Raw genomic sequence first — 26,102 nt, forward strand, 5'->3', positions numbered from 1 at the left:
AAATATATGCATATGCTAAATGTGTTACTAAATGGAAAAAAGTAACTACAAAAATAAAGAATTTGGAGTGTGATTCTGACAATTCAAACTATCTGTGTGTTCCTACATCATACACATAAATCAGAGATTTGTCATAATTTATAGATTAGAGATTTGTGTAATATTTGAAAAAAATCATAACAGGGAAAAAACTTCTTGTTTCTATATGAGCATCTTAATAATCATGTGAATCTGGGATCCCTGGGTGGCGCAGCGTTTTGGCGCCTGCCTTTGGCCCAGGGAGTGATCCTGGAGACCTGGGATCAAGTCCCACGTCGGGCTCCCTGCATGGAGCCTGCTTCTCCCTCTGCCTATGTCTCTGCCTCTCTCTCTCTCTCTCTCTGTGACTATCATAAATTTAAAAAAAAAGATTTATTAAAAAAAATAATAATAATCATGTGAATCTGATCATGATCCTTTATATAGTTCTCTACCAATCGATTTTTTTTTTTTTTTTTTTTTTTTGTAGAGAAAGAGAAAGAGGGAGGGAGAGCACAAGCGGGGGGATGGACAGAAGAGGGAGAAAGAGAGAAACTCTGAAGCAGGTTCCACACTCAGTGCAGAGCTCAATGCAAGGCTTGATCTCATTACCCTGAGATCATGACCTGAGCCAAAATCAAGAGTGGGACACTTAAGCGACTGAGCCACCTAAGCACCTAACAATTTAAAATTTGAAAAAAAAGTGAAGAATATGAGAAGAAATCTTAGATATATTTAATTTTAGGTATATTAAGAAAATCCTTTTTAAATCTCAGTTCTTAACTTCAGTGTAGACCCCTTCATTTGCTGCTCATAATGTATATCGAATTTCTCATTCAGGGCTACAGTAAAGTGATTCTTCCAGTCTCCAGCAATCCCTATAACAGAAGAGCAAACAGTAAAAAAATTATGTTTTCTAGCCAGAATTATGAAATTTTCTAATACTCATTACTTTCATTAATACCTGATCAAATTCTATTCTTAAATCTTCAATTATAAATAAAATATATACCATAAATAGTGTGTGTTTACATACATACATACATATATATATATGCACAAATATGTATATTCAAGCTTGCAAAGAAAGATTTGTCCTGATTCTTAACAAATAAGACCCAGCAAATTTCTTTCTCTGATTCTTTCTTCTTATGCTACTTAATTTTTCTTCTCTAATTGTCCCTGAAATACTAGAGCTCCTAAGATGAGGTCCATGCTTAGCCACGCTCTCCAAATTTCAACTATCATCTTCATACTAACTTCAAATCCAGGCTTATGTCTCCATGGCCAACTGTCTATATGATATTTCCACCTGGATTCCATACAACTAGCTCAAGTTCAACTTAGATCAAAATTAAATTCATTTTCTTCCCCACAAAATTGTGTTTTCTTTGTGTCCTTTTCCATAACCTGTTTAAAGTCAGCACCAGGTATCCAAAGCATAAATTTGGAAGTTGTCCTCAACTACATCTAATTCTATACTCATATTCAGACTTTCTTCCTATCCATTGCTTTCTCTCCATTTTTGCTGCCATTGACATGTAAGTTTCTCAGCATTTTCCACCTTGTGTTACTGCAAGACTAGTAGGTCCTTTTCTTTTGTTTTCCATCACATCTAACCTTCCCCTAGCAGAAGGAGTATTTTAAATTAGTAGTTCCCTTCCCCTTAGTTCAAGGAGCTCTAAACTTTCCCAGTAAAATAACCCCCAAAGACAGAAAATGTATGTTGAGAATTGGGTAGGGTCTAAGGGCATAGCACAAAGCAGCCCTTTACAAGGATAACTATTTTAAGTCCATTATGTCATCTTAAAAATACACGTGGACATTATGAAAAAGAAGACTGAGATCATCTGAAAACTAAACAATTAAAATATAATCCATATGCCAACTCTCTTTTCAGGGGCTTTCTGTTGGTGCCAGTGGCAGGTTTGTTATTCTTACTATCTTAAAAATTTCTGACACTGTCACTGAAAGTTTGGTCTAAAGAGCAAGATTTTCTCTATTCTGTTTCTGCTTCACTTACAAGTAGACCCATGCCCCAATACTCTACATATTCTACCTGCCTTTGGATTTATAAACTGACCACATCTCATCAGACCGTTCCTCCTTCCAATAGAATGTCACTTCACTGTATTTTGATATTTTGCTAAACAAAGCTGTTTTTTCCAGCAAGTGCTTTGAAATGTAATCTTTTTAAAACAGGTTTAATGAGGTTAACTGATATACAAAGAACTGTATGTATTTGTACAATTTGATGAATTTGGGTCTTGCCACTTGGTCTTGAAAAATATTTGCCACTTGGTCAAGGAAAAGCTAATTATTCTAGGCTTACTTCCTCATTTCAAAATGAGATAATAATAGAAGTTTTCCTTTGAGTGTCTGATTTTAATTTGAAGAGAATTAGAATTTTAAAATTATATACATTTATATAACATACACGGTACATCACCAAGGCATACAGGCTTTATTTATAATAGCTAGTAGGGTGTGGTATTAGTGCTGAGGCTGGGGTGGCTGCTGGCCATTCTTAATATGCTGCATATAATAAGTAATCATGAAGTAGTAGCAGTTTAGTAGCCGTAGTAGTAGTAGTACCATTTTAATGCCTCTACAGAACTGGTAACTCAGTAAAAAGATTGGTCAAATGTGCAACAGCTCTGAAGAAAACCAACTGGGTCCACAAGGCAAGAATAGACTTTAATAGGTGTTTGCCTATAACAATTTCAACTTGTAACTTCTGATAGCAACTGAGGCAAATTGCATGACTTTCTCACCCTTTCTCATGAAGGGAGAAACCTTTTGGTTCATGATTTCATCTGGTACTGTTGTATAATTGGTAGATGGATTGTTCTTCATCTCCTGGAATGAAGTATGCTGTACAATCTTGTCCACAAGCTCCTCTGTTGGCTGCCTTCCAAGAAATTGCATCACTTTTATCACCTCTTTTCTGATATCCTAAGAAGAAAAAATATTTTGAAGACTTAATTACTAAAGTTAAATACCAATAAATAAATAAATAAATAAATAAATAAAGTTAAATACATTTTGGAGGTATTTAAAGTTAATTATTTTAAATAATTACTAAATTAATTAGTAATTAATTACTAATTAGTAACTAATTACTAATTAATTAGTAATTAATTACTTTAGTAATTAAGTAATTACTAAAGTTAAATACTATTTGGAGGTGGCTGCATTATCTATATAAAGACAGATTTTTATATCTAGAGTGTTGTCAAATGCTAATATTTTAGAAATCACTAAATTGCCCATATGTTTTCTTTTTGTAAAATGTTTATTTAAATAACATAAAATGTTATATTAGTCTCAGATGTACAATAGGCCATATGTTTTCAATTTCTCACCTCCTTCATGTCTTCATAGAAAAGAAATAGCACATGTGGATTCTTTCTCTTTTCCCACCAAGATTTTGCATGTTTATACCAGGAACCATATGGCACTAAAGTCAGATAAAAATAATATAAGGGCATAGTATCATCCTTATACAGCTTGAAAACGAGTATTCAAACAACAGAAGCAACAAATAAATACAAATAAATGATCATGGAATGAAACCCAGAGATCAGTCACACATCTTAAGCGAATTTCTCTGCAGCAAGAGAGGCAAAGTTTGTTGAGTAATCCATGTTCAGGAACCTACTCTAAACTTTCATCATTCTGAAATTGTTTATGACACATAAAAAGTGCAGGAAATCCCTGTCCCATTAACTTGATTCAGAGCTTATAGGAGCATTTTTGAAGTATGTGTGTTTGCATGTGTGTGTAAAATCAAGTTGTCAGTGAAGAGAGTTGAGTTAGTAGAATTATTAATAATTTTATAATCTGAATTCAGTCTAGGTCTCCAATTTACCATTTACAAATTAGCTTTGGCAACTAAAGCTAGTAACTATGTAATTTTTTATTATACTACTTGCAGTTTATATAGTAGGGATGTTTTGTCAGGGCCTTTAGTGTTATTCTCATTTCAAAAAAGAAGATTTTGAAGATGATGTGATAAGCTGAAATGCTGTATCTCTCTTCCCTTATCTTGTCTCATATCCCAGTGTTTCACCCAATAACTTGCTGACAGAATAATGTAATGCTATGTGAGTCAAAGTATTCTGCTTTGTATTGTCATTAACTATCACTTCTGTTCTTTGACTCTATTGGCAATTGTTCTTAACAGAAAAAGTGAGATAATGATAATTATAGTGATCTTATTCATCCATTTTGCAGAGGTGCAATATTATCTTTCTCTGCCTTACGATGGGAATTTTGATGATCTTGAGGCATATGTTTAATTCATGATGCTTTAGCAGAATTTTTTCCAAAATGCAACAAACATAAAGTACATGTATTCTACTTTTATGAGTCAATAATATCTTGTATGGATATAAAGATGATATTATTATCAATTTTCCTGCAATTATTGCTACAGGATCAGAATGGCCTTCTTTACATAATACTGGACTTTCCTGAACACTTTCTTCCTCAATTTTAAATAGTTGCTGTAGTCTGGAGTTAAATAAAAAGGTAAAATTTCCCAGAATTTCTGCTCAAATAATTCTTGTATGGTTTTGAGAAATCTAGTTGAAACATTCAGACTATACCCTTAGTGGAAAAAAATAAGAACTTTGTAGATATTCAGACTTCTTTGTGAATTCTGACCCCATAAAGCATTTGAAACTTTCCTTGGAAACAAGTGAGCATTCTCTCTTCTCTATTTCCTTGCCCCCTTATTCAGTAGAGTTGTAAAGTTGTGAAACACCTTTTTTTTTCCCAACTGAAATGAAAGAATTGAACACCAAATCTGTCTTAGAGAGGAAAATCTCTTATTCCAACCTCCAAACACACTTTTATATATTTATTTTTAGGCACTGAACTGAAATGACCAGATTCTGCAATTTGCCATCCACATCTGGAAACCTTATGCTTGTTCTAGAGTTCAAAGGCTTTGGGAATTTCTGTGTTTTAATTAAGGATCAGGGAAGATAACAGATCAGAGCAGACAACAAAAATTTTTGCTCAGAAATGTCATTTGTCTTGTATAAAGAATTGAGAGAAAAGAAGCTGCCTTTACCTTGTCCATCCATGAATTTTTCCACAAACTCTTGAAAAGATCCAGGGTCTGGATGAGCAGTTATCATTCGAAAGAAATAATAATAAGAAACAACTACATCTTTGGCATTCCGGCAAAGATAGATCACCTAAGAAGATGAAATTATATATTAAATCACTAATTTTTTTCAAATGTAGTCTCATCAAGATGTAAAAAGAAAACACTTAATGCTTTCAACTACAAGTATCATACATATTCCCTGTAGATAGTGTTTAAAATATATAAAATTATAAAGAAGAAAAATTCTTCAGCAACTTGACATGACAGCATCCTCTGTACAGTTGTTCAGGGCTAGTTCTCATTTTTCGTTTTTCATGCCATTTTCACATTTTATAACTCATCTTAATGTTACAAATTTCATGTAATCTTAGAAGGGAAGAACATGTTTATTGGTCTAATTAAATGCTTATTGGTCTCAGTTAAAAAATAATCTTCACCAACATCAGAAGAATCACCAATATTACATACAGAAGAATCACCAATCAGAAATAGCTATCAGGAAGCCTTAGTTTTAATTGCCCATCTGGCACTAAAAAGTTCTATCATCTTGTGCAAAGCACCAATTTTGGCTCTAAATGTTCTGTACAATAAGTGAGTTGGGCCAGAACTTTATGATCTCTCCTAGGTCTGATACTCAATGCTGCAGGAAAAGATCTGCAGAAGTAACCTCCAGTATCTCCATGGGCTCCACTTCCATCTTAAGGCACCTGACCCATTGCCATCAGGGAAGGCTACTCATGACTCACCACTGTTTACTGAATTTGATTTGGCTCACTAGCTTGTCTTAACTCTTCAAGTTTCTATAGTGTCAAACAATTTTTAAAAATCCTCTAGTTTATTTTAAGAAATATAGCCCTCTCACTGTCTCTCAAAAAATATTTTAAAAAAAAATATGGCTCTCATTTTAAGATCCTGCTAGATAAACCTCCTATAAATAAAAAGTGAACTTTCTTTTCTTATCAAAGCTATCATTAGCCTTATGAACTTTTCCAACCTAATTTAATACTCTTCCTACTTCCTTTTGCATATTAGCTTTTTACATATAGCTTTGCCACTATATCCATGAATTTACTTCAGAATTTTTACTGCTTGCTTTTCTTCATTTTTACTGCTTGCATTTCCCTCTGTCTTGAATATTCTCTACATCTCAAAATTGGATCCATATTTAAAGCTTGGCTCCAGGTCTCTGTGAAGCTTTTTATTTCCCCAGATGGGATAGGGTGAACAAAAGTAATCCCTCTTCCCCTAAACTCCCATTAGTTTATCTTATCTCTGTTTTGGCAGAAACTATTCTATATCCCACTTTTTACCACACATGCTCTTCCTGTCTTGGAGGAAAATCTAGGTCTTTCCTGAAAATAGGACTTTGCCTACAGTCAAAGTTGCTAGTTTACCCACAATTCACTTGGGATCATAATCCATTTGAAACATTCTACATTTGAGGGATGTCTGGGTGGCTCAGTCGGTTAAGCATCTGCCTTCGGCTCAGGTCATGATCTCAGGGTCCTGGGATTGAGCCCTACCTTGGGCTCCTTGCTCCATGGGAAGCCTGTTTCTCCCTCTCCCCTCAACTTGTGCTTTCTTTTTCACTCTCAAATAAATAGAATCTTTAAAAATCTTACACTTGAAAAACCTCTGTTCCTGTGATATTCAGTTCATCCATTTCCCAGCTAAAGCCTTTATAAACTTGTGGTCATTCTCTTGCTGTAATTGAAAATGTGAACATCTGCCTTATAGTATTATTCTCCATTCCTAATCTTGTCCTCATCCAGTGTAATTTTAGTATCTGCATGAACCATCTGATTCTCTATGGTCTTGTATTCATTGATTGTTACTTTTATTTTTACTTCAGCTAACCACTTTTATGACCAAATTGTGAATCTTGTCATGAAACCCTAAAGGTTTCACTTTTGAAGCCCTATTCTGGAACATCATGTATTCTTCCAAGACAGTTTACGCTTCCCTTCTTCCTTATTAGTTATTCCCAATATACGTGTCCTGCAACAATTCTAGGGCCTCAAATTTTTTTATTTCAATTATTTCTCTTATCTATTGGTTTGATCCCTGTTCCCCTCTACTTTTAAAAAATCACATCTTACTTCTGGCTCACCACTCCAGATACACTTTTACAAATAGTTTCAATCCATCTATCTACTTGTCTCCCAGTGAATTATTCCAGAAATACTCAGTTCACTAATCCACTTGTTTGATGCATCTCTGAGGTGATGAGCAGTTTTGTGAAGATTAAGCAATTTAGTAAACATTGCAAAAAAAAAAAAAAACTAAGACTATTGCAAATATATCTATTTTCATTTGATAATTGAAGGGGCTACAGCCCATTGTGCAAAGGAAAAATGTGACTTGGTCAAGTCTCTTGAAAAATGATTACACATCTCCTGCAAAATACATAAATGGCATTCACTAATGAAAGAAAATTTATGTATGGAATAATATCAGCAAAATGTATATGTTCTATCTAGAATTGCTTTTGATAAAAAACAAACAAGAAACATTAGAATCTTTAGAATTTCGGACCATGGATCTCCATAAAAATGTCAAATAAACCAAGTAACTATGGAGCACAATGTACAGTAAAAATGTTTCATGACTGTGATAAGCCAGCCCCCTATTTTGTTATTATGACTGCATATAGTACTTCAACATCTCATATGTGTGTAGTATATATGGGTCATAGCTTATCCTAAGAAAAGCTAGAAAGGTCTTGAGAAACAGCATCAATGATCCAAGACTTAATATTTTAGGGTTACATGTATCACTGTTTGTAAAAAGCAAAACCGATAAAGTCAATCACCAACTTAAAAGGTCTGTAACTCATTGCTATCAAATATCATTCAAACTTCTTAACTTAGCTTCATTGTCTGTTGTGGTCAAGCTTTAGTTTATCTCCTTTCATTTATCCAGTCAATGTGTACATTCAACCTTGCAGCTAAACTGAACTTGTTTCAGATCCTCACTGCGGTTGCCTCTGGGATTATAAGAACTAACTCCTATACATCTTTTAAATATCAGCTGAGATGTTGCCTGCTTTTAGATACCGCCCCTGCTCTCAATGTCTGGGCTAGAATTCTCTTCTTACTTGACCTGTGGCACCTCCTACATTGTCTATTTGCCCCTTTCCCCCACTGGATCTTTGAAGACAAAGATTGCATGTGTCTTATTAATCATTGTGTTGCTGGCACATGATAGGCACATCACATGATAGGAACTTGGTAAATAATTATATGACACTTGTCTGGCTTATCTTTCTTTGACTAGTTCACTTGCATGCTTTATTATGCCAAGCACGATAGTTTGCAAAAAGGAATACGTCCAATACCATTAGTAAAAACAACAAATACAAAAGAAGCTACCATTTGTTGTTAACAATATACTAGATACTTTATTAAGCACTTAACAAGCATTACTTCATTTAATCCTTATAACAACTCCATGAAGAAGAAGATGGTATTAACCTTCTCTTACAGACGAGGAAGCTGTGGCTTATAGTTTCCAAATCATCCCTAGAGTTGGAGTTGAAATCTAGACTCTGACTATACTGACCTTAATCCACACTTATTAAATATCTGTCAATTGCATAAAAGAACAAACAAATGTGAAATTTTAAGAATAATTGACTCTGGTTACCTTACAGTTCTTTTCCCAAAATGAGGCTGGAAGAAGTTCAACTGGCAGATGGGTCTTCACTACTCTAGGAGATGCCATCTGTTTTAATTGTTTTACTCCTGTTTTTTAAAAAAAATTAAAGAATATATACAACTTCAAACATGATATTTATATGGATTTTACAGACATATTAAAAATGAAATTAACTTTAAGATTCCATATTGTATTCATAGTAATAACAACAATATATACCATGACAGAAGTTTAGATAGAGGAAATTGTAAATAAAAAATAAGACAAAATAAAATTTCACCATTCTGGGAAAATCATTATTAACATTTTGGTAGTCAGTCTTCCATATAAATACCCCTTGAACACCCCCTATAAATACCCCTTGAATACCCCCTATGCCCCTTGAACAACATGTGCTTGAACTGCACCAGTCCACTTATACATGGATTTTTTTTTTTTACAGTTCAGTAGTATAAATATAATTTCTCTTACTTATAATTTTCTTAATAACATTTGCTTTTCTCTATCTTACTTTATTGTAAGGGTACAGTATATAATATATATATATAACACACAAAATATGCTTCATCAGCTGTTTTTGTAATTAGTAAGGCTTCCAGTCTAATAGTAGACTATTAATAGTTAAATATGAAGAGAGTCAAAAGTTAATGTGCAGATTTTTTATTCTGTGAGATGTGGTATCTCTAACCCCAGCATTGTTCAAGCGTCAACTGTGGATCCATATGACCAGTCTCAGAACCATCTAAATACCACACATGCAGATGGAATTTTTAATACTTTCTAATTGATATTTTCCTCAATATATTTTACCAAAACTGCAATGTGAAGAAACATAAAACATCCTAAAATTTTTAATGATTTACATAGTGCTATTACTTTAAACTATTCTTTTGTTGACTAAAACATTGTTTCTAATTTTGCACAACATTAAAAGAATCTGTGATGAATATCTTTTTGTATATATCCTTGAAAATTTTGTGGATATTTTTCTAGTTTTTAATGTATTATCACATTCAGTTCATATAAAGATAAATGCTCACATATTACTAGGCTCTACTGAAGGCATATAAGAGCTATCCTTATTCACTCTATTTCAGACAAATGCTATACCATAAACTTTTTCAAGATTTATTTATTTTTTGTTTGTTTGTTGTTTTTGTTTTCATTTTTATTGAGGTTCAATTTGCCAACACATAGTATGATACTCAGTGCTCATCCCATCAAATGCCCTCCTCAGTACCCGTCACCCAGTTACCTCAAGATTTAAATTTAAATTTACATGCTTTCCATGGAGAGGACATAATACTAATTGTCTTTCTTACTTAACAGTCTTCTTTCTTGCACTGTCTATATCCATACTTTAAAATATATGTACATAGCTTTTGAAATCTACTTTTAAAAATCTACTTAAACATTACCATTCATGAGATTTTCTTTTCTGCATTCCAAATAAGGTATTCGATTAAAAATGACATCTTCTTTGCATTTTTCCACATCACCCTCTTTGCAGATCATGTATACAATTTCACTAACCCAGGTTGTACCTGTAAAAATTAGACAAACCTCAGTGTTCCACTGACCATGTCAGGCTGACAATGCAAGTAGTGTATTTATAACTGGACAAAGTAAGAATGTACTAATGCAATATTGTTTGAAAGATGTCAGAATAGCCACAGAACTCAAGAAACATTTCTTCTAATATTTAATCATGCAAGACCCCAAAATAGCTTCAATAAATGAGGATGAATATTGTAGTAAGACACAGCTGTCGTAGGAATCCAAATTTGTCCATGATGAATTGGGACATTGTGTAAGCAGTTGGGGATTTAAATTTTTAAATCTAAAAAGTAAGGAGGCTTGATTTATTGAATTCTTACTATATGAAAAGTATTGTATTTAATTAGTCATTATCAGGTAAAACAAAGATAAATAAGATATAGCTCCTGACCCCTAGGACAAGTTTTTTGTTGTTGTTGTTTCTTTAATGATTTTATTTATTTATTCATGAGAGACTAGAGAGAGATAAGAGGCAGAGAAATAGGCAGAGGGAGAGGCAGGCCCCATGCAAGGAGCCTGATGTGGGACTTGATTCTGGGACTCCAGGATCACGCCCTGAGACAAAAGCAGACACTTAACTACTGAGCCACCCAGGCATCCTCTGACATCTAGGATAAGTTAACAATAAATATATTTAAGCTGACTAAAGTTGTACAAGTGAAAATAATACACAATTGAATGCTGAGTTTAATTCAAAGAAAGAAAAGATGAGTATTGGGGAATGGAGGGAAAAAGCTTTCAGGTAAGTCTTGAATACAGATACTAAATACAGATGGTCAAGAAGGAAGAACGGAAAGAGTTGAAGAAGCCAGAAAGTAAGCATGCCCTCAGAATCTCCCATGCCCATATATGTGCTATTCTTTCAGCCTGGAACACTCTTCTAGGAGCTGAATCTCTTATGTCTTTGCTTTGCTTTGCTGACTCAAAGAAGCCTCTGAGGAGCCCCAAGCAAGGTGCTCCTCCCATATGTTCTCTCAATACCTTGGTGGACTTCCTTCAACCAAGGCACATTCATTCTGTAATATATCTGCCATCTAATTGATTTATACTTCCTACTGGATTATAAAATCTGAGAAGGTAGAGTTTAAATGTGTTTTATTCATCATTATATCTCTAGTGGCTAATATCACACTTGACCTGTAGCAGGAACTCAATAAAAATTTGCTGAAAGAATAAATGGGAAACAGAAATGGGGAAAATATGCAAAGAAATGATGAAGAGAGGGGTCAATGAGAAGATGTGTTCCCTACTTTTTTTGGGATAATGTGAGCAGGGAGGTGTCGTTCATTAATTGTTTTCAACACATATATATTGAATATCTGCTAAGTCACTATGCTAAATGCCAAGAATACACAATTAAATAAGATATATTCACTATGGTAGTGTTTCATGTGTTACAGAGACTTATTCTTCAAAGACATGTAGTTTGAGCATAGGATTTGGACTTTCTTTTCTGTCTAATAGATATATGCAAATACTGTACCAAAATAAAAATGTAAATTTGGAAAAAAGAAAAAAATATAAGGAGAAAAAAATAATAATAGATGATATACTCAAGCATGGTTCAACTACACATTTTACTGATAGTTTCTGATGCCTCGAACTGAGACCCAAGACAGAGGATACAGAAAAGAACATATCTGATCTTTGCCTTTTGGTGCTCAAAGGCACTTTTAAGAGTTGGAAACAGTGCCCAATAATTACAACACTTCTTTTTTCTTATGATGCTATAATACAAGTGGGCACAGGAATTGAAAGAACTGCAAAGGGGGAACATTTAAGTAAGCATGCTGCTCCCTCTGTGATGTTTTTACAAGAAATGCCTTCAAGACAACATGAGGATTCAACTTAGCCTTAACGTATTATTGAGATTAGTTCACCAGGTTTGTGAGGTAGAGAAGGGTTCTACCAGACAGAATTATTTTTTTCCAATCAAAGGTCAGACACTTAAGAATAGTACAGTGGTGAGGGAAAGAATTGGAAATAAATTATGAAGACACAATTGAAGAAGAAATGGGTGGGCAGAAGGCTGAAGAGGCAAGAATATGCCAAGCATAAAATGCCTAGGTGTTCACATTCGAGTTTAAGGTTTTAAAAAAGTCTGGAAGGGCAATGACATAAATTAAGCAAGAGAATGAGATTATCAGGGTGTGTTGGGGAAGAATTCCTACAGTGGCGGAGTAAGATAATAATGGAGTGAGATCTACTTAGTATTTAACTTATGTAAGTGTTAAATGTAACAACCAGAAAGAGAAGTCTAGGTTGGATCTTTCTAATTTCTAAAGGTGTATGATTGTGAGACTCCAGAACTATGATTAACAGTTGAGCTAATCTCAGGGAAAAAAAAAAAAAGATGTTGCTTAAAATAGAAGTTTGGGGGACAGATTTAAGGAAGGAGACCTGGTTAGCTGAAAAAGAATTTTTTAAAAGTTTGCAAAAATGACTTATACTCTGTTTATACAACAATGATAATAGTGACATTAGGTAAGCACAGTTGGTAGTTTAAAATTTTAGTTTTGGTTCTATAGTAATCCATTTATATCACATAGTTTTCTAAAGTGGCCAACAATACTACTGTCAATGTGCTGCTCAAGTTACAGGTACAGATTGTGCTCTTAGAATTGAATATCCACTTTTTTCCATATCTATACTAAAACTACTATATCTGGACTTTAATATGAAGAATGAATGTGGTAAAAGTGAACAGCTTAATATTTACCATTCAAGGTGGGTTTGCAATTTATAGATGAGAACAACATTAACATAAAGAAACTTACCAGATTTGGGATAGGTGGCAATGACAATATCATCTGGTCTTGCCTGGAATGTCTCCACATCATCCCAATATTCCATAAAGTCTTTATACATTAGAATTCCATGGATTTTGCCAAAGAATGTACAATAGTCAGGTTTGGAAGGCTCCATCCTAAGGATGGTGCACTGAAACAAAAAAGGTATGTTTTCCACTTTATATGTACTTTTAAATGTTTTAAAATTAATAATAGCTCTGTACATTGAGGTTCTCTTGAGTTTCCAGCATTTCTTAGCTATTGAGCATGTAGACTAAATGCATATTAAAGAACTGTATAATATAGTCTTGGCGCTTTAGGAATTTCTAATCCTATTAAGAAGGTAAGCCTAACAAGATAAAAGAGTAATAAAGTACAAAGCACTATAAAGTATTTAAAACTATGTAAAAAATAGGGGCACCTGGGTGGTTCAATTGGTTAAGCGTCTGACTCTTGGTTTCAGTCCAGGTCATGATCTCAGGGTCATTGGAACAAGCGCCACATGCTCAATGCAGAGTCTGCTTGGGATTCCCTCTTCCTCCCCCTCTGCCCACCCCTCATCTCTCCCTCTCTTTCTCTAAAATAAATGAATCTTTAAAAAATTGACATGAAAAATAATGTGAAGCATTTGTGTTATATTTATTTTTCAAAAAATTTAAAAATCTGATCCACACAGGCACCCTTGGATAATCCCCAAGATTTTTAATAATTATACTATGGTCTCTTCCACGCACCTAAAAAAACACCATTAGTGATGCCTAGGTGGCTCATTTGGTTAAACTTTTGCCTTCCACTCAGGTCATGATCCTGGGGTCCTGTGATCAAGTCCTGCTCAGTGGGGAGTCTGCTTCTCTCTTCCCCTCTTCCCCTCTCCCCACTAATGCACTCTCTCAAATAAATACTATAAAAATGTTGAATTATATTTATACATAATATATGCATAGCGAATTCCATGATGAATAAAGACAACAGAGCCTTCCATTTCTTTGTCAAAATTGATGGGGTATGTAAAAAGACTAAGAAGTTCAAAAATACAATAAAATTTTGGCAAATAATCACCCTGATTAATATGTATACATCAAATAACAATAAAAGATTGATGATCAGAATTGATAGCTACTGCCAGATCTCAGAGTCATAGCTTCCTTAGTTCCTGAATATTTTTCATTTAACAAAAAGATTCAAATGCTTGATGAGTGTATTTAAAAGATGAAATTAATGACACCAAAATGGATATATCTAAGACATGGGTTCTTGAAGCTATAGTAGATTCCTCTGGGACCTCTCACATTACCTTTACCTTACTCTCACACTTGATCACTAAGGTGGTAGATTTTCCCATTGAATGACTTATCTGAAACATATAAGGTTAAACAAGATGATTATCATTGATAATTCCCATGACAACACCTTTCATGTTTAGGGTTGGTCATAGGATTTTTAATTAAGCAAACTTTCCTTCGTTAACTTTCAACTTCTTTCACTATCTGCTCTTCTTCATTCTGAGTTTGTAATATAGCATCTCAATGAATTTTAGCCTTCTTTGATATTAGCCTCTCTAGATCTCCTTTTTACTCATCTTTGTGAACTGGACTAATACAAATCTGCCATGATGACTGCTCTGTGACCTGAAGCCTTCTTGAGCACATCACCTCCCCACATTCTTTTCTTTTGTTTAACCATACCCTTAAGTACACCCTTGAGGCAAAATGTCCTTGATTTGCTCTGGAGATATGACAATGACACATACTTGCTCTTTTAAAAATATTTTTTTTTTAAATTTGAATTTTAGGTTGTTAACATACAGTGCAATATTGGTTTCTAGAGTAGAACTCTGTGATTCATTACTTACGTACAACCCTCAATACTGATCATCACAAGTGCCCTCCTTAATACCTATCACCCATCTAGCCCATCCCCCACCCACTCTCCATCAACCCTCAGTTTGTTCTCTATCATTAAGAGTCTCTTATGGTTTATTTCCCTCTCTCCTTTTTTTTCTTTTCCCCTTTCCCATATGTTCATCTGTTTTCTTTCTTAGATTCCACATATGAGTGAGATCATACAGTATTTATCTTTCTATGACTGATTTATTTCACTTAACATATTATACTCTAGCTTCATCCATGATGTTTCATTCTTTTGATGGCTGAGTAATATTCCATTATATATCTATATCTATTATCTATCTATCTATCTATCTATCTATCTATCTATCATCTATCTCACATTTTCTTTATCCATTCCTCAGTCCATGGACACTTGAGCCCTCTCCATTCTTTGACTATTGCCAATAATGCTGCTATAATCATCAGGGTGGATATATTTCTTTGAATTTGTATTTTTGTATCCTTTGGGTAAACACCTTACTGGGTTGTAGAATAGTTCTATGTTTAACATTTTAAGGAATCTCCATGCTGTTCTCTAGAGTGGCTGCACCAGTTTGCATTCCCACCAACAGTATAAAACAGTTCCCCTTTCTCTGCATCCTTGCTAACAACTGTTGTTTCTAGTGCTGTTAATTTTAGCCATTTTGACAGGTGTGAAATGGTATCTCCTTGTGGTTTTGATTTGTAGTCCCCTGAGTAATATTAAGCATCTTTTCATGTGTCTGTTAGCCATCTGGATGTGTTCTTTGGAAAAGTGTCTATTCATGTTTTCTACCCATTGCTTAACTGGGTTTTTTGTATTTTGGGTGTTGAGCTTGTTAACTCCTTGTGGAGTTTGGATACTAACCTACACATTTACATATCTAACTTAATTTGTATTATATTTTACATTCTTTTTGTGCTCTATTTTTTCACTATATAATGTGAAATGTTAATACATAAATTCTCTTTATTCTTATAAATGACACCTAGCAGTCCCTAGTATGGGTGTAGCATAGATGACACAATTTTTTACTAATGGAAATTCCTGTTTTTCCCAAATGTTGTTTAGATATAAATAGTTCTGTAATTCATCTCTTTGAGTATATCTCCTTTCACACTTATCTTTGCAGTGACAATGGAAATACAAAAAAAAAAAAAGGTATGCCCATATAAAACATTGTTAAACTTTTTTTTAATGACTAAAATTATACCAGTTTGCACACTATATGAAATTGCCAGTATTTTCACATTCTCGCCATCATTGGAAAACCGTGTTTCAGGGATATTTTATATTTTTTCATGTTTTCATCTTTTATAAGTTTATTGGTTATTTTATTATTTTGATCCATTTTGCCCATCAAGATTGTTGCTTTTTCTTAACTGTTTCATAGCAAGTAGTTTATTGTTGATTTTATATTGAAAATATGTGTGGTATTTCTGTCTTATATGCCAGTAATCTTTAAGCTTAATTAATTATTTTAATAGTGTTGCATAGAAGTCTATTGTTCATATAATCAAATGTGTCAAATTTTTGCCATGGTTGGTATGGTTGATATGGTTGATATGGTTGCCTAAATATTTAAATGTGCTCATACAATGAGAAATATATATATGCTAAAAGTTTATATAATCATATTAATTTAGATGGCTAATGTGAACATAACAGAGAATAGAATATAGTTACTAAGAGTGTGGGTCATGGGAGTGCCTGAGTGGCTCAGTTGGTTAAGCATCTGCCTTAGCTCAGATCATGATCTCAGGATCCTGGGATCAAGCCCTGTATTGGGCTCTCTGCTTAGCTTAGAATCTGCTTCTCCCTCTCCCTCTGTGCTCTCTCTCTATATATTTCAAATAAATAAATTTTAAAAAGAATTTTTTTTTTGAAGAAGAGTGTGGGCCCTGAAGTAGACCATCTTGTTTAAATCCTAGCTCTGCTATTTGAAATTGCATTATCTTGGCAAATTACTTCAGCTCAACTGTGCTCCATTTTCTGAACTACAAGTCAAGGATAATAAAAATTATAATACTTACCTGAAACAGTTAACAGGAATTATAAATTCTCATTATAAATGTTTAATAAGTATGAGCTTATATTGTTATTATGCCAAATCCATATGGTAATACATAGAAGTTTGTAGAGCAAGATGGATGGAGTCTCTCATGTCAAGCAATAATGCAAGCAATTAAAGGTACTACAGCTAGGACATATCACTGGGACCAGCATCAATTGAACTGATAACAAGCAGAACCAGAGGACATCTGCAGGGATCAGAGACCGATTAAATCCCTTCAAAAAGGGGAGGATTTTGGCAACAAGCTGTCAGACTCTTCAGACACAACCCCCTCTATGTCTGACCACTTTAAAAAGGCAGCTGCCATCCAAGGCTCTTGCCCACTTGCTCTCTGAACAGAACTGAGATCCTTCACTGCTTGAGCATAAGAAGCAGAGAACTGACCCGAACTGGACCAAGGCCTTGTCTCAAATGCTAACCCACAGACTTCAGATTGGTTCCCTAACTAACTTCCTACACCCTTCTATTGTCTTTTTTTTTTTTTTAAGAGAGAGAAAGAACAAGTGGTGGGGGGGGAAAGGGGACAGAAGAGGGAGAGAGAGAATCCCCAGCAGGTTCCATACTTTGTGAGGAACTCCATGTAGGACTCAATCTCATGATCCTGAGATCATGACCTGAGCTGAAATCAAGAGTCAGACACTCAACAGACTGTTACCCAGGTTCTTCACCATTCTGTTATCTTGTTTGTTGTGTGGCTTTTCTTATGTTCTGCTCTGTATGCTATAAAAAGCCAGATTAATCATATAGTAGAAATGCCATTGAGTTTGAAATCTTGAAATCCACAGCATGCTCATGATAAGAAGCCAGATACTTAGGACCCTTTCAGAAACACTACACATTACATGGTAATGTCTCCCCTCTAAGCAGGGGAAATATATGTCGTCAAAATTCCCAAGAATATATTTCATAAATATAAAATTATCTGAAGAAGCATAATGAGTAATCTGTTTTCTCACCTGAGAGAATAAAATCTATAAATGTCCAACATGATTTTTACATGTGATTTCTATTTGTTTGTTTCTCTAAAAGTCTTTGGGACAACCGAATATGATATTTATTTCACTTTGGCCTCAGATTACACACCAGAAAAGAGACACAATGAAGGAGTTTTTCATTTGTTTGTTTGGTTTTGACTAAAGAATGGCTCACCATATGTTTTGGAACCCAGAACAACACTAGTCCTACATGTTCTTACTAAACATGAAAAAAATCCCAGTCCCTAATGGCAGGCTCAACTCTTTCAAGACCTCCCTCTCAGGTATGTTATATGTACTCTCACCAAAATTATGAGATTTTGATTAGAAATTAGGCTTATTAATAAATCAGCTTGTTCCCTAAATCTGCCTTGCTCTCAAAAAATGGAAATCTTTCACCAGAAGAAAGTGTATAATAGGTGTTACTTGCCCAGCCTATTGATTTGTTTATTCATGTGAACAATTTTCTTGGTCTTCTGCCAACTTAGCAAAAACTGGCTTACAGTCAGTTGGGAGTAGCTGATTTATCACTCGGCACTTGGCTGACTTCTGGCTGCCCCTTCTATTTTGGTCTCAGAGTTAAACTGAGTGGCATATAATAAAATCTCTTTTCTTATTAAGATCTGTTGGTAAATTATCACAATGTATGGACTCATCCTCCATACATGTGAGAATGTAGACATCACCTTTGAATTATTATCTTAAAAATCTCTCTGCACCCAGTCACATGCTTAATGGGGCAGTATAGAATTTCTTTGTAAAGTTAACTCCTGACACCATTTGAATTTAAATATGAGAATATAAAAAATAGAAGTCTCTAGCTTCTCTCTTCTTTATTATCAAAGGATGTATTTCAGTTAGAAATTGTCAGTTTAATTTCCTGAGTATAAAGGTTACTGTTGTCTAGAAATACCAACCTGAAAAAAAAATTGTTAAAACTGTGCTTTATCTTCAACTATTTCTACCCTACTTGCTCTATTTCCTCCTTAGTGAAATGGAGAATATATATAGCATGCAGAACCTACAGGGTCACTATGATACTGTAGTTTTATGTTAAAATTCCTTAAACAACAAAGCACTATATAATGCAAGATTTATTCTTAATGACAAACAAATGATTTAAAAAGCATTCAAAATGCTTTACATTATTAAGTAACTAAAGTATTAGTAAAGGCTTTATTCTCTCTTTTTTCTTTTTTAACAATTTTGTATAATTTGCTCCTAAATTTCCTATATCGAAAATCTAAATATTAACATCAGTAATAATAGTAAAAATACAACCTGTCCAGATGATCCTGGGAAAAAATACTGGGTGATCCAATTTAGTTTTTTTCGATCTCCACTCAGGTTTTAGGCCACCAAAATGCATCACTTATGCATTTGGAATGTTTCTGATGAGCTTTTATTCCTAATGCCAGAGAAGGAGGCGGGGATTAAACTGTGGGGCTTGGCTTTTTGGAGTCTGTGATGCAACAGAGTATCACAAGTATGTATACGTACCTGCTGATGCATTTAATCAGAGTCATGCTCATTCATACAGAAATGTGAAAAACCTCTGCTGTTATTTTTCATTCCTGGCTCATAAATCAAATTCCTAAATTTGCCAATAGCTATCAGTGGGTTGAGGAGAGAGAGGGAGAGGAGATGAAGAGGAAATGAAGGAGAAGCCGTTTGGAGCAAAACATAAGGGAGCTGGGAAGGGGGGGGGTCCTTTATTTACTCACTGAAGAATCATGAAATGAGATTGATCTTCAAAAGAATAAACTTCCTGGAGGAGTGAGAGGAGGGAAGAAAAGGACAGAGAAAAAACAGGAGGGCCGTGAGGACCCTGGATCAGGAGACTTAGCTCAGTTTACTGAGAGCTGTCAAAGAAGGCTTTGTAGTGCTTGGTTGTGTCCTAACAAGTCCACTAGAAAACTCTTCTGACTTAAGATCTTTGCTTTTAGCTCCGAAGCTGCCCTGAAAATCAAAAACAGATGACAGCTAAGGAAAGAATGTAGACATCACTCACCTGTGAAGTATTATCATAAAAAAAAATCTCACCTCTCTTTGCACCCAGTCACTTGCTTATCGGGACAGTATGGAATTTCTATGTAAAGTTAACCCCTGACACCATTTGAATTTAAATATGAGAATATAAAAAATAAAAGTCTAAAGGTTTGTGGAGCCCAAGAACCCTTCACCTTTCTTTTTTTCAGGCTTCTGAGCCTCACCTGTCTTCAGTCGAGGAAATTCTCCCTTGCTCCCGCCTCTCAACCCTCGTCAATACTTCCAATCCAGTTAGCTCCAAACCTGACTTGTTTTTGTCTTTTAACTTTAATGAGATGGCTCTTCCTTTGAAAGAAATGATATGACTCTTGCAGAACTGAGTATCCTTCTCAGTGAACTTTAAACCCTATACTCAACGCATTATCATTTAATCCACTGCACTGTAATTAGAATTGACTTGTGCAGCTTCCTGATAGTACAATAACTTAGGGACAGGAGGGACAGGGTTCTTTACTCACTAATTAGCATGTTGCATGGCATTGAGCAGGCTAAGCGCTGAATGCGTATTAGCTGAATGAAAGTGGCTGATGTGTTCAAGACAGCAGAAGTTTAAAAAAATGTAATTGTTAGTCATAGAGGTCACTAATATCTGGCCCTACCAAAAGTAAAAAACAACAGTTGAGCGGTTTTTGAGACATGAGGCTTTTCATGATATAAAAATCAAAGTACAGCGGAGTAATCAGAGGCTTGAATTTAGATCTTATGTTATTTGGTTTTCTGTAGTTGACCATCTTATTTTTTTTTTAATTTTTTGAGTTAAATAAAATGTGTGTTAAAACATTTAATCATTCAAAAATTGATTATGAGATATACACATTTAATATATAGATTATCATTTTTAACCCTGTTGCAAACCTTAACTTACTATTATTATTATTATTAAAGGTTTTATTTATTTACTCATGACAGACACAGAAAGGCACTAAACCGCTGGGCCACCTGGGCTCCCTTTTTTTTTTTTTTTTTTTTTTTTTAATAATAAGGATCTTGAGACTTCCTTTATCGTTTACCCAAAATAATCTTTTATTCAAAAAGTCAGGGACGCCAGGGTGGCTCAGGGGTTAAACACTTCTGCCTTTGGTTCAGGGCGTGATCCTGGAGACCCCGGGATCGAGTCCCACATCCGGCTCCCTGCAGGGAGCCTGCTTCGCCTGCCTTCTGCCTGTGTCTCTGTCTCTGTCTTTCTCTCTGTCTGTCTGTCTCTCTCTCTCTCTCTCTCTCTCTGTGTGTCTCTCATGAATAAATAAATGAAACACTTAAAAAAAAAAGTCAGGATACAAGTACAAGCTATCCTGACAGGTTTAACCCTCGGGCCATGTCTCTTATCTTTCACTTGTAAACCATAAGCTGCAGGGATGTTACAAATGCTTCTAAATCAAGTGATGTTGGTAACTTCCAAAGGCCAAAACAGTCAGCCTTAGAAATTCTTATAGATGATGAGGATTCACTTGCTGGTCAAAATAAAACAGTAGGCAAAATTGACCTTCATTCTTCTCCATGAACAATGAGTACAGAAGTTAAAAATGATTGAGTCCTTGGTCTGAACTTTCCTGCTTTGTATACTTATTCTAGGAGAAACAAAACAAAACCCATATAAGCATCTATTTTAAAAAAAAAGTGCGTGTTTTTTAAAGATTTTATTTATTTATTAATGAAAGGAGAGAGAGAGAGAGAGAGAGAGAGAGAGAGGCAGAGACACAGGCAGAGGGAGAAGCAGGCTCCATGCAGGGAGCCCGACGTGGGACTCGATCCCGGGTCTCCAGGACCAGGCCCTGGGCTGAAGGCAGCACTAAACCGCTGAGCCACTGGAGCTGCCCCCCAAAAAATGTTTATCTGGGCTCAGAATATGGGCAGAATTGATATCATACCACTGTCATTCTCCAAAACCCTGAAAACAAATGTGAGATTAGTATATTTGTGAGACAAAACGTTCCCAACACAAAAGTGGTTCCCTGTTCGTGACCATTGAGCTTTTCATTTTCCTTCTGTATTACATACTTATTTGTTTTGGGTCAAATTTGAGGGTCTGACTTATAAATGACAAGATTTCAATATTAATTATGAAAAGAGGAGTGGAACTGTGACTTTTTAAAAACTATTATTGTTAACAGACTTTATCTTTTAGGACAGTTTTAGGTTTACAAAGAAATTGATCAGAAAATACAGAGAGGTCTGCTGTATCTCTTCTCCCCTGTAGAGTTTCCCCTACTTTTTAACATCTGGCATTAGTGTGGTACATTTGTTAGAATTGATGAACCAATATTGATACTTTAGTATTAAATAAAGTCCATAGTTTACATTAAGGTTTACTTTTTTGTATAGTAAAGTTCTATGGGTATTGCCAAATGCATGACGTCCTTTGCCCACCATTATGGTATTATTTGGAATAGTTTCAACCCCCTAAAAATTCTTGGGCTTTCCCTACCAATCCTGCCTCTCCTCCCCTGAACTTATGATAACCACTGATCTTTTTACCTTCTCTGCAATTTTGTCTTTTCCAGAACATCACAGAGTTGGAGTCAAACAGTCATGTAGCCTTTTCAGACTGGCTTCTTTGACTTAGCACTATACATTCAAGGTTCTTCTATGTCTTTTGGTGACTTGATAGCTAATTTCTTTTTACTGTTCAATATTATCCAGTTGTCTGGATAAACCACAGTTTATCCCTTCACCTATTGAAGCACATCTTGGCTGTTTCCAATGTTTGCAATTATGAACAAATCTGGTATTTACATTAATGTGCAGGCTTTTGTGTGGACATAAGTTTTTACCTCATTTGGGTAAATAATTAGGAAATCTATTGCTGGATCATATGGAAAGACTATGCTTAGCTTTGTAAGGAACTGCCAAATGGCTGTACTATTTTGCATTCTCACCAGCATTTAGTGTTCTCAGTTTGGGATATTATGTGCTGTAGTGTCACAGACCTCAATTTTCTCTAATGTCCTCGTTTTATCTCCTCTTTTGTCTTCCCTTCTCCCCATTTATGAGACAGAAAGGTTAGATAAGTCTCTGACAAAATTTTTTTCCATAGTGACTAAGACTTTGTGGTGGAGAAAGGTTTATTTTTATCTTATTTTATTTTTTTAAGATTTTTATTTATTTATTTATTTGAGAGAGAGAGCACAAATAAGGGGGAGGAGCAGAGGGAGAAGAAGATTCCCCAGCCAGCAGGGAGCCTAATGCAGGGCTCAATCCCAGGACCCTAGGATCATGACCTGAGCTGAGGGTAGATGCTTAACTGACTGAGCCACCCCGGTGCACCTCTAGGTTTATTTTTGAATGGTTATTTACCCCCTTCCCTCTGCTTGAAGTTCAAGGAGATTTTTCTCCATTCATTTTTCACCATGACAAGCTGGTGAGACTCCCAGAAGTAAAGCTCATGAAAGCATGGAGGCTCCCTAAGACTAGGCCCCCTGGAGTTTTTAACTGTTAAACTAATCCACACTCAGCCTCCAGCATTTTACTAGTTACCATTTAATTGTTCCTACCAGTTTAAGATTTTTGTACTCTGCCTCTCCAGCTTTGGGGGCTGCAGTCTGCCCTGTGACCTCCTTTCGCTAATAAGCTTAAGAGTTGTTGACTTCCAGTTCAATTTTTGTCGTTGTTGCAAGGATGGAGTCACTGTGCTAATTACATGTCAGAGCTGAAGCCAGGGACATGACTGTGCTCTAATATACTGATGTAGTCTCTGTTTTTAATATTCCCTGAGCCTAAAAAAGTAAGTGACTACTATCTTCTCTCCCTATGAAAAGTCCCTGCGAGTCTTATCACAAAAGAAAGATATAAATATTAACCTCTTGGTACCATTCAATTGAGCATATGGGTACTTTGAAATGCCAGATATCTTAATGTCAGGAATTTGAAAACAATTTACAAAACTCAACATCTTTGTTTAATATTAGTCAAAGAAAATCATGAATTCATTTTTGTCAATGTCAAATTTATTAGTTTACCTTTTCATTGTCATTCCTATCAGATATAGCTTGCCATCTAATTGTTAGAGTTAGGATTTTTTTAAACAATGTATTTATTTATTTGAAAGAGACAGAAAGAGCATCAGTAGAGGAGGGGCAGAGGGAAAGGAGAGGGAGAAGCAGGCTTCCTGCTAGAACCTGACACAGGGCCCATGCCGGTCAATCCCAGGCCAAGATCATGACCTCAGCCAAAGTCAGATGCTTAACCAACTGAACCACCCAGGCACCCCTAGAGTTAGTTTTAAAACTAAAAATAGGAGTTTTGTACTACAAATTTCACCGTTAATTCCAAATTAGACTTATTGAATTACTTTAACAACCTTGTACATTTAAAAAATAATAAACTACATGTAAAATAGACTATAATTTGCATTCTTTTTCTACCTGTGCCATCACATAATTAGTGTAGTATTGCTATATCTTTAAAAATGGCATTGATCAATTGATAAAGAGTTTTGAAAATCCTCAAATTATGACCTATTTTTTTTTGTGGATCTATTTATTTTGTGGGGATTTCTTTCTCTTGAACTCAAGCAAGTATCAGCTCGTGGGAAGATTGTGAAATTACATTTTTCTTTTATTAATTTGATTCATTTCCTTCTCAGCGAGTCTGATTCTCAAAGATGATACCAATACATAGGTTTAAGTTTTTTTCCTTTTACCCCTCCCTGAACTCTCTACTCCAAATCCTTAGCAAATTATAAAATATTTTCTAAAATATTAATAGTATACTTATTTTGTAGTAAGTCAACCTTGTTACTGGTACCACGTTAACCTATATCTAGTTGCTGGGCTCTTTCTTTACTTTCGCATCTGTGGCAGCAACAATGACTGGAAGAAGAAAAAATAGAAATACATCTACTATGTGCCACACAGTTTATATATAGTTATCTGTGATCATTACATTTTTCATACAGAGATATGTCCTAGAATTGTATTCTCAGATTTGGTCAGCAAGTGGATATTGGAATGTTGATACTGTGGTACTGGAATCCAGCTATAAGAAGTAGCTTCAGGGTAAAGTGAGATAGAATATGGACTAATCAAACCCTTTCAAGAAGGTATTTTCTTCATCTTTAAAATGATTTTGATTTGAATTAGATATCTTGATAAAAATAAATAATAATTGCACAGTAGATAGGCAGAAGTTGCTAGGATGGTGAAATAGAGCATGGTGCAATAGGTAACACATATGTGGGTGTCAGGAGTCAGGAATTTGATCATGGGAGAGTCTGGTATTCCAAGGGCCAGGCAGTACTGTGATAGCCACCAGATAGGTCGGAAAGAGCAAAGCAGGTGATAGAGGTGTTGCTACACACCTGGAGCTCAGGAACAGGATTAGTTCCCAGAACAACAGGAAAGAAAAAAAAAAAGCAAGTCTAATTCCTATCTTAAAGGAAATAAGGTATTCAGATGAGGATTCAGATATGTGAAAAAATATGTGAGAAATCTGGGATATAAAGCAGCTTTGGGGTCATAAGAAAAAGTGCCTTACTTGATTTGTCAAAGTGCTAAATCACAGCTAAATAATGATAATAATAAAGTTTCACGAGAGCTTATTGCTTCTCAGAAACTGCTTTGTGCTCTACATAGATTATCGCTTTTCATCCTCACAATAGCCTTACAAACTAGTACTATCATCCTCATCTTAAGGCAAAAAAATGAAGCCCTGTGAGGTTAGTTATGTTGCACAAACTTATAGTCACTAGGTGGCAGACTTGGGTTATTTTTGTTTTTGTTTTTGATATTTATTTATTCTTGAGAGACAGAGAAAGAGAGGCAGAGACACAGACAGAGGGAGAAGCAGGCTCCTTGCAGGGAGCCCAATGCAAAGCTGGATCCTCAGACCGGGATCACGCCCTGATCTGAAGGTGGATGCTCAACTGCTGAGCCACCAAGGCATACCCAGACTTGGGTTTTGAATGTAAATCAACTAATCCAAGAACTCATTCGAGACCCCAGCACCAAAGGACTGTAGCAACTGAGTATCCTTAATCTCCCTGTACCACCCCTAGCTCC

The 26,102-nt window shown here is 35.1% G+C and overlaps 1 protein-coding gene across 1 annotated transcript; it reads right to left on the reverse strand.

Annotated features, from left to right (window-relative positions):
* Positions 1 to 670: 670 nt before the first annotated feature.
* LOC121473601 (sulfotransferase 1E1-like) lies at positions 671 to 19,461 on the reverse strand. The gene is made up of 8 exons (XM_041726124.1): positions 19,339 to 19,461; positions 13,129 to 13,291; positions 10,213 to 10,338; positions 8,783 to 8,880; positions 5,099 to 5,225; positions 3,384 to 3,478; positions 2,793 to 2,973; positions 671 to 896 (listed from the first exon to the last, which is right to left on the reverse strand). The coding sequence occupies exons 2-8, from the start codon at positions 13,274 to 13,276 to the stop codon at positions 784 to 786; spliced, it is 888 nt and encodes a 295-aa protein (XP_041582058.1). The 5' UTR covers positions 13,277 to 13,291; positions 19,339 to 19,461; the 3' UTR covers positions 671 to 783.
* Positions 19,462 to 26,102: the final 6,641 nt, after the last annotated feature.

Source organism: Vulpes lagopus, chromosome 12 (genome assembly GCF_018345385.1).
Source record: "Vulpes lagopus strain Blue_001 chromosome 12, ASM1834538v1, whole genome shotgun sequence".
Lineage (NCBI taxonomy): Eukaryota > Metazoa > Chordata > Mammalia > Carnivora > Canidae > Vulpes > Vulpes lagopus.

What these genes read in the sequence shown, in the direction of transcription:
- LOC121473601 (XM_041726124.1), bottom strand. Translation starts at nt 13,276, where the DNA reads ATGGAGCCTTCCAAACCTGACTATTGTACATTCTTTGGCAAAATCCAT. An exon ending in TTTGGGAAAAGAACTGTAAG is followed by an intron (nt 5,226 to 8,782) that starts GTAACCAGAGTC and finishes TCATCTTCTTAG; the next exon opens with GTGATCTATCTTTGCCGGAA. An exon ending in TTCTCCCTTCATGAGAAAGG is followed by an intron (nt 897 to 2,792) that starts GTGAGAAAGTCA and finishes CTTCTGTTATAG; the next exon opens with GGATTGCTGGAGACTGGAAG.